At 40.4% G+C, this 17,665-nt stretch overlaps 1 protein-coding gene across 5 annotated transcripts in view; it reads left to right on the forward strand.

Annotated features, from left to right (window-relative positions):
• ELMOD1 (ELMO domain containing 1) overlaps positions 1-13,602 on the forward strand; it is a 49,541-nt gene extending 35,939 nt beyond the window's left edge. For 4 of the 5 annotated variants that reach the window (XM_042792965.1, XM_042792964.1, XM_032991046.2 and 1 more), the window contains 6 exons: positions 1,161-1,294; positions 2,498-2,566; positions 2,856-2,879; positions 5,017-5,067; positions 6,576-6,709; positions 12,213-13,602. In XM_042792965.1, coding sequence (XP_042648899.1) covers positions 1,161-1,294; positions 2,498-2,566; positions 2,856-2,879; positions 5,017-5,067; positions 6,576-6,709; positions 12,213-12,385 — 585 coding nt within the window. In that variant the 3' untranslated portion in view covers positions 12,386-13,602. The remainder of the gene's footprint in view (positions 1-1,160; positions 1,295-2,497; positions 2,567-2,855; positions 2,880-5,016; positions 5,068-6,575; positions 6,710-12,212) is intronic. The other variant, XM_042792966.1, reaches the window with a different exon arrangement.
• Positions 13,603-17,665: the final 4,063 nt, after the last annotated feature.

Consider the following 17,665-nt stretch of genomic DNA (forward strand, 5'->3'; position numbering starts at 1 on the left):
TTTTAAGTATTCTGCTAAGTGATCTCTGCAATGGGTAATTCAAGTTCCTAATGTCTATCATTTATTCACGTTTACCAGGAAGGCACTTTATGAATGAGAGAAAGATTAACTTAATATGATTGAACTAATGAATAATACTGTATTTACTGTCAATGGATGAATAAGAAAGACAGCAAATGTGATTTAAACAATGATGCGTTATGCAGTCATTACAAAAGTTTTAACCTTCCTAAGGCGCTTCATTTTATATGCAGTTAGAATTGCTAAAATTCATACAGTTTGGGGGGGTTTATTTGGGAAACATGCATACAGCTCTTTCCCTTCAATAGGCTTTGTCTAAGTACGTTTCTTGAGGCCCTACTCACCAACTTACAGTTTATGGAGAACACCTGACTTCTTTCACTTTAGAAAGGGTGAATCTGTGATATAGCACGAGGTGTGTGGAAAGGTATGTATTTGTCAGACATGTCAATTCAGGCTGCTTTTAGGTGCCTAGCAACATGATATTTAGGCACAAGAGGCACTGGACCAGTGCAGCTAAACAGATTTATTCCTGCTGAGGATCTGGCTTGTTAGATCGCTTTGTCCTTTTTTTTGTATGTGAGATCAATGAATGATTCACCCCTTAGTTAAATATGAAGGTGGCACATGCTATTCTTGTATGGATTTATTTAATTCTTTTTATGTTCTCTGATTTGCTTTTCACCACTGTGGTAGCCAAGTCAGCACTCCTGATTTATAACCCTTCCAGAGACTTGCAAAAGATGCCAGAGAAAAGATTGCTACAGAGCCTCAGGGACTTGAGGGCTGATTGCCTGCCACTCTGTCAGTGATTTACAACCAAATTCCAGCCCATTTTTGTTTCTGTGCTTATGGAGGTAGACTCTAGTTTGATGCACAAAGTGTGAACAAAATAAGTCCTTATGTGAGACATTAGAGCAACTGCTGATAAGGTCAAAAGGGCCTTGTAGGACTGAAACATCTGCAATACTTAAGAGTGGTTTAGGATCTCACCCCCAGAAATTTAATTTGATTTTACGTTTGGGTTGGTGGAATAGCAGTGCAGTGATGTTACATCAGAACTTAGCTTGGTTTAAAAAGAAGAAAAAGCTGTACTAATATGTGGAAGTTTAATTATGTTTTACCTGTAATCTTCCTAGTTGTGGAAATGCTTGAAGCCCAATTCACCACTGAAAGCTCGGATTTCAAAGCAGTGGTGTGAAATTGGTTTCCAAGGTGACGATCCTAAAACAGACTTTAGAGGGATGGGTCTCCTGGGCTTATATAACTTGGTGTAAGTATGTTCCTCTGTAGATGGTTTATGTGTGTCTGAAGTCATGAAAAGCAGCAGATTACTTGCAGATTCTTAGCAAGACTGTGGGAATAACTTCTAAAATTGTTAGGGACTTCATATAAAAAACCTGACAGAATTTATTTGCTCATCTCATTTTGGGAGGGTATCTCTTCTTGAAGGGGTCTCCTTTCTTTAGGTATTCCTAATTCAACTCGGTAACACTGCTTGCTAAGCCCTTTTTTTAGTTTCTCTGACACAGTGAGTTAGCACTCTCTTCCCACAAGAAACAAACCTTAAAGTATATTTTTAGCCTTATCTAGATCTCCTTAAACAAAATGCCCTGGAAGTGAGTAGGTGGGAGGGTTATGTTACTGCTCAGCTTTCTTGGTTGAGAACTTCATGCTAAATTCTTAGGCAAAATACTTGAAATGCAGCCACTGATGGTAGACTTTTGTAGTTAGACTGCTTCAGTTTCTGTCGATACTCAAAATTAAGCAGTGAGTTTACATCACTTTTCCCTCCACCTCATGCACACCAGGTGTTGGTACCATATCTGTGGTTGATAATTTGAGAATTGATCAATACCTGTTATTTCCTCCAGCCCTTGTGTCTACTGCGGGTAATTACATAACTTAGAAACATTTGATAAAATAACCTTTCCCTATAAGGGGAAAAATAAATATTTTCTGCTTTTACATTTTGAAGGACATAAATCATCCACTGTCTGTATGTCATTCTCTAGCAAAGCTCAGTTGAGGATCTGGATTCTTGACTCTGGTTTTGAACTTCCATTGGAGATGAATCCCTACCATGTATTTCCTTTCTTAGTCTCCCGTGACGACTCTTATCTAGCTTAATGAATCTGCCAGATCAAGAAGCCTGAACAGATTTCTCTTGAGCTCAGCAGCCAACATATTCTATTAATAAGCAACTGATTTTCTGCAGGGTGGTTAGAAAAGGGGACTTTAGTAATGCACGTTCACTAAGCACTTATAGGATTGCACTTGTAATTTGAAGCTGGTTTCATCTTTTGTTTTGGTGGTCTGAGTTGTAGCTTCATGAACTTAACACGATAAATGCTACTCGTACTGCATAACACATGTAGTGACCTTTAGAAGGGTGTGTTTGGACATCTTAGTATGACTTAAGATGCTTTTTTGTTGTGTTTCTTTAACAATTCACCCTAAACATATATATCTGCAGGTATTTTGCTGAATGGGACAATGAGATAGCTCAGCAAGTTCTCTCTGATTCTCTTCAGCCTAAATACAGGTAATGCTTGAGACCAGAAAAAATAACTTGAGAGAGCACTGTGCTGTCTTGTGTCTGGGGGAGGGGGCTGTATTTTTCTTTTTGGTTGTTGGGCATATGCTTGGGTATTGCTACAGGCTATATGTTTTTAAGTACTGATTCTGAAAACTGATCAACTCCAAGAGGCAAACTTGTATATTGAATCTTAAAAATAGTTAAATTTAGTGTTAAATGTTTTCACTTCTAATTTCAAGTGACTTTGTATTTTTCTTTACCTTTCTTTTAATTCTTTTGTCTTTTCATAATGAAGGGAAGTCACTAAGAAGGAACTAAGGTATTTTTTTTTTTCTCTTCTCTTAGTTTTATGAGACCCTACATGTAAATAAAGATCAAACCATACTACAGTTTGGTGTATTATAAACTGAAAGTCTTTGTTGCAACACCAAGAAATAAATATTCCCTTCTTTAAAGTTAGTTCAGATGTAGCTGGAACACTGAGTACATCTGAGCATGCTTCTATATAAAGAATGAAATTAACTTTGTTTGATGTAACTAAAGCACTGTTTCTTAGACCTACTTAGTACCAGGATTAACGAACAAATTTTGGCTTTTACCTGTAGGCAAAAATTCTAAGCAGTGCCACTATGGTCACAACAGCTGTGACTGACTTGATAACCAAAAATAGTCTAGGCCAAGGACTTGTTAGCACAGCTGAAGAGTCCCTTCATTTATAGTCACATACTCTACCTTGACTAATGATGGGTCTAATCTGGCTAGTCCATTGTCCTGACTGTTGAGAGATCAGGTACCTTCAAGTGGCCAAAATTTTGTGTTGTGAATGATTTGTGAGTAGGAGATTTATTCCATAATTATTGTGGAGCGGGAGAGATGCTTCTTAGCCAGTTACCTAGTAATCAGTTGCCTTAAAAGGCTTTTTTCTTCTGCCAGTAGTGGTAGATATCCATATAGCATGTTCACATCTGAATCCTGTGAAGCTTTTGATCTCAGTATTTTGTGGTTGAGTTCCCAATGGTAATTCTGTGACAAAAAGCACTTGGAACACATTAATGTTCTTCATTTACATGTTTGACTACCAAGGGCTGTCTTGGAGTGCTGTGTGAGCATGAACAATTTCTGTCCCTTGAAAGAACATTCAGTAGAAGATAGATGCTGCTGGTGGTGCCTGTGGTGTTCTTCCTGGTGTGGTTGCTTAGCAGCCGTGCTGGTTTCCAGTGTGATCATGATCAATGTAATTCCTGTATCTGTTGAGCTACCTTGCTTGTCCACATCCTACATGTGCCACCCTTATTATCCAATGTTTGCTTGGGGTTTTTTAACCGATATTATGCTACAGCCCGCAAAGATGGTTAAGATTTCTAGAGAATGAGTGAAGACCAATGTATTCCTGTATGCTTAAGCCATTTAGGAGGTGAAGTTTTGTCCTCATGCATGCCGCCCGGTAACACTCAGGTCAGGTTGGATATGAAGCTATTGGCATCTTAAATACTTAATGGAAACAATTTTTAAATGATATATTTACACAAAGCTCATGGGACTGTATTTAGTGTAATACTTATTGTAGTTCAAGTATAGTCCAAGAACAACACTTTCACACATAACTGTCTATAATTTGGGATCTAATGCTTACAAATTCTCATCTGCCTTACCAAGGCAAAGCTGCCACAGGCACGTCTAAGTTGTAGCCCACTGGTTAGGGTCAGTTCCGTGCCTGCTTTTAGCTCGTGATAAATGCAGGCAATGATTTTTGCTAAACATGCTCCATTTCAGTAGATTAAAACCTGGTTAGTGGGATGTCAGCTGACTGGTTGCATCACATAGCTCATTTAAAGGAAACTGTTGTTGAACAGTGGAAATTCAGTCTACAATCAATGTGCTCCCTGACTAATTTTGTTTTAAGGGAGGGACCTTGTTTGTCCTTGAAAAGCTCTGCATTATTGTGTCAAATAATAGGAAATACTGTTCATTAGTTTTGGCTATGGAGTGGTTTCTAATTTTACTGGACATAAAAACTTTCTATAAGAGGAGTATTTTTCATGTTTGCTGCCTCGGGTGAATCATGCCTCTAGTGATATCATTGAAAACACAGAAGGCTGGAACCATCTTTGATTAGTTAAAAGAAATGTAATTTTTTCAGCTTTTTGTATACCTGAAACTTAATTGAAGCAAATCACCTTGATGGTCAATATAGAAAATAACTGGCTTTTACAAAGAGCATTGGCATAGGTGCATACTTTGTAAAGATGAGACAAGTTTATCAGCAATGCTATAAAACCAGTTACCCAGTTCAGGTCTTTTTATACCAATCCATTCAGTCAGAAGCAGAGTTAAATGTGATTAGCCGTATCAGTGGACGTCAACATTATAATATCAAAGAAATTGAAAGAAAATATTTGTCAATTAATAATGCATGGTAATATCTGGATTTTTTAAATTTTTTTTTTCCTCCTCAGCCAATTCAGCAAAGCCGAATGGGAGAAAAAAAAGTTTGATAAGGCAATTGGGTAAGTTTAAAAATCTTTTTAAAGTTGCCACAAACACAACATCTAACAATGAAGCTGTATATTTGAGGGGAAAAAGGTGTTTCCTGATTACTACTTAAAGGAAATTTCACTGTACATACTAATATGTATTGCCTTAACCACACCTTGACTTTGATCAAAGATTACAGGAAAAACAGTTCGAAGTAAGAATAAAGAAAAATAACCCACAGATGTTGTAGCAAGGAGAAGCTTCCTCTGTATGCTATGAATAGTGCAGTGATGAATATCTGTTTAATTCTTCTTGACACATAATGTGATCAAGTCTCACTTCTTACTGTGAGAGCCAGGTTCTGATTTGCTTTCAGGAAAGTATAATAGGGAACAAATAGTAGTGAGGTTTTTTTCTCCTTAAGCAGTGAGTTTGCTATAGCTGCATTATTCATGAGTATGGAACTGGATGTTCCTTCTGAGTGTACCTGAAAATCTGCAATACAACATTTTAATGCCCATATTTCATTTTTCTCTGAAACTTGCCATTAGACCTCATGTTGCAGTTAAGTCCTGGACTTATATTTCAGTAGGAAAAAATAATAAATAAATCAAAGATTAAAGTAAAGGGAAGTATTTTGGTTTGCTTGATAGAGATAATTGAAAAAATGCCCAGGACAGCCTACAGAAGACAGCCATGGTTAGGAAAAAAATTTAAAAAAAAAATCACTGAATAACGAAAGTTTGCTTTTATCACTAAATGTCAATGTGTGACACTGTTTTCTTGGGAAACAGTCACTGCTAGAAATGTCAAGTTCATTATGCAACAGGCGCACAAATTAAGAAATAACTTCCAATTTCTGAGTTCTGTTGTGCCTAAATATACTTTTTTGTTGATATCTCTTAGCAGGATAGAAGTTTGCTTCATCAGTCTGATTTTCTGATATTCTGTTTTCAGCATGCTCTGATTTAGGGTTTTTTTCTGTTTTCTGACCTGGGTAGCTAGTTTTCTGTTAGGAATACGTTGGAGGTGATTCAGCTGGATCTTTTCAACAGGCTTTTTAGCCCTATGAATGTCTTTATAGGTCTGATTGTTGAAACCTGATGTTGTTTACTGTGGGTAATGAATTCCAATGGGGCAGATGGGTTAAAATAGCAAATGAACAGGTCACCCTGCAGACACAGCCACGGTGTGGAGTGCTTGCCCTGTGTCAGAGGCGAGCACAGGGGCGCCTGAGCTTGTTCTTATTCTGTAGGAGTGAATCTGTGCTGCTCCACTGAAAATGCTGGCACAGTGATGAAACTCTTGCTTTCACTGTGACCATGTTTCACAAGGGAAACGCTGCCATTGGAGTGTACAAAGCAGGCAGGATAAATGTTTTTCTTGTTTTCCAACCCCCACCTTGGAAGCTCACAAAGGAGAGAATAAATACCCCTCAGTAGCATACAAAATCTGCAGTGTCAGTGTCATCTGTGTTTCTTGTAGTGTGCTGAAAGAAGACGAACTCTGCACAAATGTTGCTGCTTCTTTTTTCTTACAGCTATTCTTTTGCTATCGTGGGCATTAACATAACAGACCTCGCATACAACCTGCTTGTGACTGGAGCTCTGAAGACCCATTTCTACAACGTTGCTCCAGAAGCACCAACACTAACTCACTTTCAGCAGACGTTTTGTAAGTGGCAGGGGGTTGGGAAATATGAAATTTGTATTCCTGCTAACATTTTTATACTACCCATACTTCTAAAAAAGGAAAAAATCTGAACAGCACAGAGACTGTCATGTTAGTCTTTAGGATGCTTGGATTCAGTTCTTAATTGTGATGGATGCCACCAGCTAACCAAGGGGTAAAACAAACAAAACAAAAACCCAAGAAAACCCAAACAAAAAAAAAAACCACTAAGCACCTGAACAAATGATCTTCCTGTTTTCTTAAAGGGGCTTAAAATAATAATAAAATTCAATTAAAGGTACTTTAAAGAGCTTCTGGAGATTGCTTCCTCATAAATTCAACTGTCTTAAGGTATTTGCATCTGCATGCAAGTGGTCTACCCTTCAGTAGAGTTGTCACCCCTCTAAATAATACTTTCCCAGCCCTTACCCCTGTATTCGAGCATCCCTTCTACAGCATAGACCTGCTGTACATCCTTGCACTGTGGGAGCAACACTTTTAATATTTTTCAATGTATAAGCAAGAAACTGATAAGTCATCAAGATGCACTGTTTTCCACATTTATGACAATTGCAAAGGTTTTGGGTTTGGGGGTTTTGTTTGTTTTTTTTTAAATTTGACTATTTAGGTGACAGTCTTCTTTTGTTTGCAGCTATAGCATTTTCTTATTGCTTAGCTGGATAAATGCAAGTATTAGTGTCCTGTGCATCTCTTTCATTAAATAGCCTCCTTGTTCTGAAAAACATATACTATTTAGTAAGACTCATTCACCCAAATTCTTACATCGGTAGATATACTGTGGCAGGGCTCTCTCTTCTTCTGATGGTTTCTGAGTTGCTGCCCTGGATAGGCTGGCTGATAGGAACTCTGGGCAGTTTAGCTGCTAGATTTTTGTCTTTGTTGGTGGTTGGCTTGATAAATTAAAAAAAGACATACATATCTACTTAAATATCCACTTATGCATCTTCAGGATGTCTTTTGATTGGGTTACTCTGTCTTTTCACCACATTCATGACCTGCCCATGGTCTTGTGAATGGATATGTGTAGTATGATTGGTGTGGCTTCCGTATCTCATGATCGCTAGCCCTTACTCTTGTGGGGGACGTAACTTACCAGGTGTCTTCTGGAAATACAGTTGAGCAGAGAGGAAATAGCCTAGAAGGTTCCTGGAGGGTGTGAAAGATAACTTCCTGACACAGCTGGTGAGTGAGCCAACTAGGGAAGGCACCCTGCTGGACCAGTTGTTTGCGAACAGAGAAGGACTTTGTGGATGATGTGATGGTTTTGAGGCCATCTTGGGCATAGAGATCACAAAATGATAGTTTTCAATTCTTAGAGAAGTAAGGAGAGAGAGTCAGCAAAACTGCCACTTGGACTTCCAGAGGGCAGGCTCTGGCCTGTTTAGAAGGTTGGTTGACAGAGTCCTTTGGGAGGCCGTCCTGAAGGGCAAAGGAGTGCAGGAAGGCTGGACATTCTTCAAGAAGGAAGTCTTAAAGGCTCAGGAACAGGCCATCCCCATGTGTCAAAAGACGGGCTGGCGGGGAAGAAGTCTGGCCTGACTGAAAAGAGAGCTTTGGCTGGAACTCAGAGAAAAAAAAAAAAAAGCAAATTTTTGACCTTTGGAAGATGGGCTGAGCAACTCTGGAGGACTACAAGGATGTCATGATATTATGCAGGGAGAAAATTGGAAGGGCCAAAGCCCAACTAGAACTTAATCTGGCTACTGCTGTAAAAGACAATAATGTTTCTTTAAATACATTGGTAACAAAAGGAGGGCTGAGGAGAGCCTCCATCCTTTATTGGATGTGGGGGGGGAAGCATAGTGACAAAGGATGAGGAAGAGGCTGAGGTACTTGATACCTTCTTTGCCTCAGTCTTTAATAGTAAGACCAGTTGTTCTCCATGTACCCAGTCCCCTGTGCTGGAAGACAGGGATGAGGAACAGAAGGAAGCCCCCATAATCCAAGGGGAAATGGTTAGCAGCCTGCTACATCACTTAGACACACACGAGCCTATGGAGCTGGATAGGATCCACCCAAAGGTACTGAAGTAGCTGGCAAAAGTGCTCACCAAACCACTTTCAATCATTTATCAGCAGTCCTGGCTAACTGGGAAGGTCCTCGTTGACTGGGGTTTAGCAAATGTGATGCCCATCTACAGGAAGGGCTGGAAGGAGGACCTGGGGAACTACAGGCCTGTCAGTCTGACCTTGGTGCCAGGGAAGGTTATGGAGTAGATCATCTGGAGTGTCATCGTGTGGCACATGGGACAACCAGGTGAATCAGGGCCAGTCAACATAGGTTTATGAAAGGCAGGTCCTGCTTGACTGACTTGATCTCCTTCCTTCAGTGACAAGGTGACCTGCTTAGTGGGTGAGGGCGAGGCTGTGGATGTTGTTTACCTGGACTTCAGTAAAGCCTTTGACACCATTTCCCACAGCATTCTTCTGGAAGAACTGGATGCTCATGGCTTGGACAGGCATACTCTTCACTGGGTAAAAACTGGCTGGACGTCTGGGCCTAAAGAGTGGTGGTGAACGGACTTAAAGCCAGTTGGCAGCTCGTCACAAGTTGGTGTTCCCCACGGCTCAGTATTGGGGCCAATTCTGTTTATTATCTTTAACAGTGATCTGGGCAAGGAAATTGAGTGTATCCTCGGTAAGTTTTCATCTGTCATCAAGTTGAGCAGGAGGGTTGATCTGCTTGAGGGTAGGAAGGCTCTACAGAGGGATCTGGACAGGCTGGATCCGTGGGCCAAAGCCAATTGTATGAGTCTCAACAAGGCTCAGTGCCAGGTCCTGCACTTGGGTCACAACAACCCCATATAACTCTACACTCTTGGGAAAGAGTGGCTGGAAAGCTGCCCGGTGGAGAAGGACCTGGGGGTGTTGGTTGGCAACCAGCTGAATATGAGCCAGCAGTGTGCCCGGGTGGCCAAGAAGGTCAATAGTACCCTGGCTTGTATCAGAAATACTGTGCCCACCAGAACGAGGGAAGGGGCCACACCTTGAATCCTGTGTTCAGTTTTGGGTTCCTCACTACAAGACATTGAGGTGTTGGAGCGTGTTCAGAGAAGGGCAATGAATCTGATGAAGGATCCAGAGCACAAGTTCTGTGAGGAGCGGCTGAGGGAACTGTGGTTGTTTAGCCTGGAGAAAAGGAAGCTGAGGGGAGACCTTATTGCTCTCTACAACTACCTGAAAGGAGGTTGTAGTGAGGTGGCTGTTGGTCTCTTCTCCCCCAAGTAACAACTGATAGGAGAGTAAACGGCCTCAGGTTTCACCGGGGAGGATTAGATTGCGTATTAGGAAAAATTTATTCACTGGAAGAGTTCTCAAGCATTGGAACAGGCTTCCCAGGGAAGTGGTTGAGTCACCATCCCTGGAGATATTTGAAAGATGTGTAGATGTAATAGTTAGGGGCATGGTTTAGTGGGACTTGGCAGTGTTAGGTTAATGGTTCGACTAGAGGATCTTAAAGGTCTTTTCCAACCTCAATGATTCTATATCTTGTTCTTGGTTCTGGCTTCCTGCCATGTTTAAAATCCCCCACCACTGAATTTTTCAGGGGGGAAGAGACATGTTTTAGTACCTTTACAGTGTCTTGTTGCCACTGCCAAAGTCTTGGCTGCAGGAGGGACTGTTCTGCTGGCTAAACTTGGGACTGTGCCCCAGGACCAGTGTGTCTGCTGACCAGCATGGCCAGTCCATCATAATGAGGCTGGAGGGAAAGCTGACTTTGACAGCTCTCACCTCTACAGCCCAGGCATGTATGAGTTACGAAGAGGGATAAAATTCACAGGGGTTTCTGGTGTAGTAATGGATCAGTAATACACACTCTGCCTGCCATCCTAGAAAAAACTTGAAGTTATCCTAGGAAAAACTTGAGGCTAATGGACTTTATTGTAGAGAAAGCATCAACAGACAAACTTCCCTGGAGCAAGGATGATTCATCCAGAGAGTATCTGTTTGAGCCTGACATATCCCTGCTCTTATGCCCTTGCAATTTCTCTCCTCTCCCTGCTTCAGTCATCTTAGGTTTCCTTCAAACTTCCTTCAAACCCAGACACCATTAGGCTGCATTAAATGCCTACAGGCTGCCTGGCTGAACTGGAAAGTCAAAATTACATTGCCCAGCCAGCAGCCTTGCTGGTAGAGGAACACAATGGTTGTACTGCATGGACCTCCTAAACGCTGCTCTACCACATCACCTCATCTGCACCCTTCTGTTCCCTCAGGCCATGGGCACACACATGAAGCTGAGAATTGCATTTGGCCCACTGCTCTTGGGCTCTGTTGCCTTCTCTGATTGTACAAGCAATGCATGAAACTGCATTGCTCAATGGTATGCTCAACACAGTCACCGCTGAAGTACAGAAGGTACACCTCAGAAATTTCCTAGATTTTTGGGGGTGAAGATCCAACAATGTTTTACATTTTATATGGTGATTTTTATTTTTTTTTTTAAAAAGAGGGTTACTGAGCTTTTCATTGATAGTAACATCTGTTGGAATGAAACAGCCTGGGGCTGTTGGATTATATGGAAGAGATTTGAAGATGTAGCTAAAGTACTTTTTGAATGAAGTTTATCAAATCGATGATGGGGAAAAAATATGACTATACAAATATATACTGAAATTTAAGTTAGAAGTGTGTTGTAATTGTCATACAACAGCAAATGAATAAAGGCAATCAAGCCCTTTTTACAACAAATGCCCTCACTTTCTGGAATACAGAAAATTTACTTGCACATTTTGCTGTGTTGGGATGAAAGATTATACTATTTCAATGGTTCATCTGCTGTTCACTGAAGTCCTACTTCTGGATGTAATGTTTTTCCTGTCAGTGATTTTCCTGTTTGTCCAAGGAGGACACAGAACTGAGAGAGTAAAGGCCTTAATCAGAGCCTGTATATTAAACCGACCTTGGAACCAAGCTTCCTCCTGTAACAGGGATGTCTTACCAAAGCTAGTAGTTCTGTATATAACCTTGTTCACCTTTTCAGGATCAGGATCATAGGCATGTGTTAAGCAACACTTCCAGCAAGGTCATGCACACACAAGATAACATTGTGCATGAGGAAGAACTGTTAATACAGAAAGACATGGTCATAACTGTTACATTACCTACGAGTACGCTCTTTTAGTGGAGAGTAAGCATGAGGGAATATCTATGAGGCAGAACTTTAATATAAACAAAACTAGTGGGGCAGCGTCAGCAGCATCTTCCCTTGCTTTTATACTCATTGTATCCATATGTCCAGGCAACTAGTGGCTTCTTGTATTTATTGTGATAAGTTCTGCCACTGTATAATATTAATCAAATTTGGAATTTGTCCAAAATGGGTTTAGTCTTGTCCCTGCATAGTGTTGAGGTGTCAGACCTCAGTGACAAGGGTTTTCTGTGTAAATCATAATTGTTAATTGCAGGTTTCTTTCTGATTTTGTATGTGATCTTCACATACCGTATTTATCTATTCCACTTCTCCTTTTTTTATTATTTTCTAGGCTACTTAATGCATGAGTTCCACAAATTCTGGATTGAAGAGGATCCACTGGACATAATGGAGTTTAATCGTGTCAGAGAGAAATTTCACAAGCGAATCTTGAAACAGCTCCAGAACCCGGAGATGGCTCTGTGCCCTCATTTTGCTGCATCAGAAAGTTTAATCAATATGTAGTTACTCACTTCATTTTATTTGGAAACACTGTCTCACTCTTGTATTAGATCAACGTTTAGACCATCACTAGCATACTGAATGACCATGGAGATTGTATGCATGTTTTTGGTGCAGTATTCATCTATTTTTGTCACACGTACTAGATCCCCATATGCTTCTCCTGTTGGGGAATTCTCATTTTAAATGGATGCTCATATTGCCGCATTATACAGTGTTACATTCTGAATTGATGTCCAGGAATCAGAGGTTTTCTATTTTTTTAGACTTTCCTCATAATTCAGCATCGACAATTGAATTGTATTTCTCTAGCTGTGTTTTTGTATATGTGGAATAAGTAGCTGGATCTTGTATTGTGAAAGCTTTTTAACTTGGTATGTTTTAAGATAACTATTGGCATTTCAAGCAAAATATATGTTTGGACCTCGTCTAGAAGATAATGCGTGTAATTTAATCTGATGCAGGCAAACACATTAAAGTCCAGTTTTCTCCATGCAGCCATTATATGCTTAATGCAGAATTAATGAGGCTTATGAGATACAAGTTTCAGTGAGAAGAGTTTATGCAGAATTACAATCAGACTCCACAGCTGCATGAATACCAAATGGTCTGGTGATGCTAATACATTCACAGTGAACTGCAAACACACTCACAACTACGGGATATTGGCAGGGTCCAAAAATTATATCATCAGGCTGTTGTCACCACCACCACCATGCTGAAGCATGGTCTAAATTCCTTCACATTCCTTTGAATATGCAGGGGTTAGTATTTTGTGTCACATGTTGGAAGGCAGCACAATTTGGTCACATTGTGCTTGGTGAATTCAGGGGAGCAAAAATCTATATATTTTTTTGAACTACTGAAAATGTTGCTTTGGTTGTCAATTCAGTTCCTAAGAACTGGGAGAAATAATTGATTAGAAGGTTTGGAGCAAAAGCACTTAAGTTTCCCAGACTACTTATTAAAAAAAAAAAAAATAAAATGGCAAACTGCCTTTTTTCTAGAAACATAAATGAGTAAAAGTGTCTGACACTAAGATTGTGTAGTATATTGAACAGCATCTACCATGGCATTTCATACCCATGGTATTTTTTACCTTCTAAGCAATCAATTTTAGTATTATATGTTTGTGTAAATCACTTGCATATGGAGATTAAATTAAGTAGTGTCCAACTACTTGTGAATTATATGAATAAATAATGTCATTATAAACTGAAGCACTGTGGGTTTTATTTTTGAGATATGCAGTAATAGAGATGAAAGCTATTTTACTTTAATGGATCAGGTAAAAGGGGATGTAACAGCTTTCTGGTACTTCCCTAGTCTGAAGAGTGATCTGAGCTTCCTTGGATCAGGTTCTTTATACCGTTTCCTGTTACAGCTTGGGCCATCACTTTATAAGTAAAAAATAAAGTAATGGGAGTTGTTGGGAAACTCCTTGGATTTAAGCCCTCTCATTTCTTTGCTGAAATGTAAGATGGGGATCAGCACTTTTCTGCAGGGCTAGAAACTTGCACTCTTTGTGGAGTTAAGCAGCAAAACTCTATGGGTGTGGTGATAATTAGTCTTCTCCCATAATATTGCATATTATGAAATAACTATTGCATATTTTGCATGAAAATACAAGGAATAAAAACTGCATGTTTAACTTACTACCATTGATTTTGGAAAGTGGTTATTTGTACTCACTAGACTTTGAGGACTACTTTGCATCGCTCTTGAAGCTTCTAAAATAAGTTTCTAGCAACAGTTTTCATTGTTTCAAATCTTAGACTGTTGCTTTCTTTCTCTGCCCTGCTCTGACTTAAGTACCTTCTGCAATTAGTTAGGCTACACTAGTTTATTTTTAATACTCTGCACTGGAGTTCACAGAGCTGGGGAGGAGGGAGGCACAAAGGTCCCTGCTACCTTCTTACTGGTGTGATCATCTCGGTTGTTATGCCTTGTCTCAAGGTGTTAATTTCAAATAAAATCAGAAGATGTTATCTGGCTCTGTGTCAGATTATGTCACTATAATCTAGCTGCTTTGGGTGATTGTTTTTCCTATCTCGCAGGGAGATGGATTTAATGAATCTGTGTGAAATTCTTCCTCCTGTGGAGCCCCTGCATGCTGGTGCCTACAGATCCTGTTGTCCTGCCCACTCATGCTTCAGCTTTGCTCTGTGACATCCTTGCTCTCAAAATTCTTTGCAAACCTGGGGCAGAGTATGTGCCTGGTGACTGCCAAACTGGCTGTGCACCACTGAGGGAGGACACCTGTCTGGCACTGCCTGCCTTCCTCCCCCGGAATGGCCTCTTACCATGGTACAAACCTAAACTTTTCTTTAAAAAATTAGAGTTTACACTATCACTGATACATCTCCAAACTAACCTGTAATGAACTGGATGCTGCTTTCCCTAGGGAGGAGTAAATGAAAGAAACAGGAAAAAAAAAAAAAAAAAAAAAAAAAAAGTCAAACTATAAAGTTATTTCAAGAAAGTAGAATCCGTATTTATACTCACTGCAGCATGCAGATTTTGGTTTAATTAAGAGTAGAGAAAATTTATGTTGAATCTTTCAAAGAACCTTCCGCAGCCTCACAGTTGCTGCACCTTCATGTGACATCTCTCCCAGAGGCTCCCATGATGTAGGCTGGGTGCCTGCTGCTGGGAAAACACCATCCCTGGCCCTGCATGGCTGGGGCAGCAAGTGCTGCCTGCCCAGCCTGTAAAGCTCTTTGGCACCTTTCTTTTTTAACAGGTATTTTTCTCAGGCAAATAATTTATATTGGCAGAGCTATGCAACCCAGGTGTTTTAAAAAGGCACAGCCATATTGTAAGTCTTAAGTTGCTAATTTGCTTTATAAAATACAAGATAGCTTACTGATGCTGTACAGAATATGTCTTGCTTTGAGCAGGCAGATGAAAATATAATTGATGAAAACATGATATTGACAGGTTGCCTGTGATTTAAAATGCAGAAACGTTTGCCTTGATCTGCTTAAAGCCAGAAAAAAGGGACACATAGCGTTGTGGTTCTTCAATTCTGTATACAAAATTATACTAGGGTGGCCTATATTTCTCTATGTTACAGGTTTAGTCTCTTCCCATAGCACAGTACTTCCTTATCCTGGCTAATGTGAATTCAAATTGTTGCCAGGGCTCCTTCAACAACGCAGGTGGGCACTGATTTGTCTTCAGCAACCTCAGTGCTCTGCTAGCGTTTGTGGATCAGGGGCTGTGAGTGCCGGCAGGATCTGCGCCTGGGGATTTGGTTACAGCCAGGAGGAGAGCAAGTGCTGCTCTGACTTCACATCACAATCTGGCTTGTAGCTTTTTTCTTCCTTTTGGGATGGGAGGATTATCGTTAATGAAATTCTTATTGGTTGTTTTGTAAGGTACTTTTTCAGGTGCGGGTGCTGGTGGTGTTTCTAGGTACTATTTTTAGAAGCAAACAAAGTCCATCTTATCTATGGTGTTTGTCTTGGAGAATTGTATCTCCTGGCTGTTTGCCAAAGCAGCATTGAAGCTGATCTAGAAAATTTCCTGTCGTGTAGAGGGCAAAGGGGATCAATCCATTGTCCTTATTAGCAGAAGAGCAATCTTTAAAAGTGCCTGTACTCACTGTATGGTTTGTGCTGTGTGCGGAGCACAGCCGGGTGGCAATGGCTTAGTGGTGCTGGCTGAAGCACTTTGCTGCAAGCGGAGGATTTTCAGTGTGTCCCCAGTTGAAACAAGTGCTGTTTGGTGGAGCAGGATGTATGTGAACAGAGTGTTGATGCTCGGGTTAATGAATCCCGATCTGCAGCTATTGACCCAAAGAATTACTGGTACCATCATGCACACATTGGTTTCCTTTATGCAGTTGATATCATTTCCTTTTTAATTCTGTCCTTCACGGGCTGTGGTTAGCTTTTAACATTTGTGATAATGTGACCTGAGGTTTTTGACCCTTCTACAGGGGTGATCAGCATTGCAGGGTTGTCCAGTAGTCAGGTCTTGCAGATTGGAATCATTCCTGCATGAGCTCAAGAGGAAACCTCAATCCACAGCTCTGCTGCTTGCATGGATCTGTCTGGGGTAGGAATCAGTTACAGCCTGAAACAGTAACCATGTGCAATTCTATAAATGCTAAATTCATGCATTTAGCAAGTACTGTTGGGAATATAGAGGATCTCTGTATATACTTTTTTCTGTCCCCTGGTTGGCTCTTGACAAGCTTGACATCGTCAACATATGACCAGTTTGGCATCATAGGAGGACTCCTCTATAAATGACTCCCATAATCTCTGTTTTTCAGAGAACTGTTCTACTTTGAATCTTGCTAACCACCTTAATTTTCACTTCTCACTCCTCACTTGGAATTTAGTCCAATGTGAGCTGGAATTTTTCTCTAATGAATCCTCCAGGCTACTTTGAGAAAAACAGTATGGCTCTCCTCTGTGCACTTGCAGCATGGTGCAGCTAAAAATCACATGAATTATTAAAATAGATGTTTTGCAGAAAACAATCCTGAAACAGATAAGAACATGAATTATTCATTGTTTTCCTCACTTTGCAGCAGTGCAGGTTTTCTATAAGACTTGCCAAAGATTAGACAGGAGTCTTCCTACAAGATCATGTAGGAATATAGCAGGACTGGCTTTGTGCTTTCCCCTGTGAGCAACACACATAGAAATCAGGTCATTACTTATTCTAGTAAAGGAAACTGTTCTTTTCTATTTAGAACTATAATTAGAAAAATGGATTTAGCTCTGAAACCTCTAAGCAAGAACTGGATACAACAGCTTAAATTAAAATGAACTGTGGAGCGGGGCAGGGGGTTTGTTACTTGTGTTGCTGTCTTCCTAAACCTGGACTCTGCTGTACTGAAACCTGGGCTCTGCTGTACTGAAGGACTGTAAAAACATGTAACTAGAGGTAGTATATTCCCCAAAGAGCTTACACCCCGAAAGGAGGGAGGTAAGCAAGACAGGGGAGCATGGGGTCAACACCTATCAGCACAGCTGGCAGCTCCGCAAAGCAGAGAAGCACGAGAGGAGCTGGAGAAAGGGACATGAGGCAGCTTATTGTATGCTTATGGGCAGTTTTCCCCAATTGCAAGGGCAACCAAGAACGGTACATGGAGATGACTGTGAAAAACCTAACCAAAGAACAACAGGGCATGGCACTGTGACATATTGGAAATGAGGACAGACGTATCCCTGGTGGATACAACATGGCTGAGAAGGTCTTTGAAAGACAAACATAGTCTGAAGTGAGAGTGCATGTTGAAAAGATGTTGGAGTGATTAACATGGGA

The sequence above is a fragment of the Tyto alba genome, unplaced genomic scaffold (genome assembly GCF_018691265.1).
Source record: "Tyto alba isolate M040663 unplaced genomic scaffold, T.alba_DEE_v4.0 Super-Scaffold_2, whole genome shotgun sequence".
Classification (NCBI taxonomy): domain Eukaryota; kingdom Metazoa; phylum Chordata; class Aves; order Strigiformes; family Tytonidae; genus Tyto; species Tyto alba.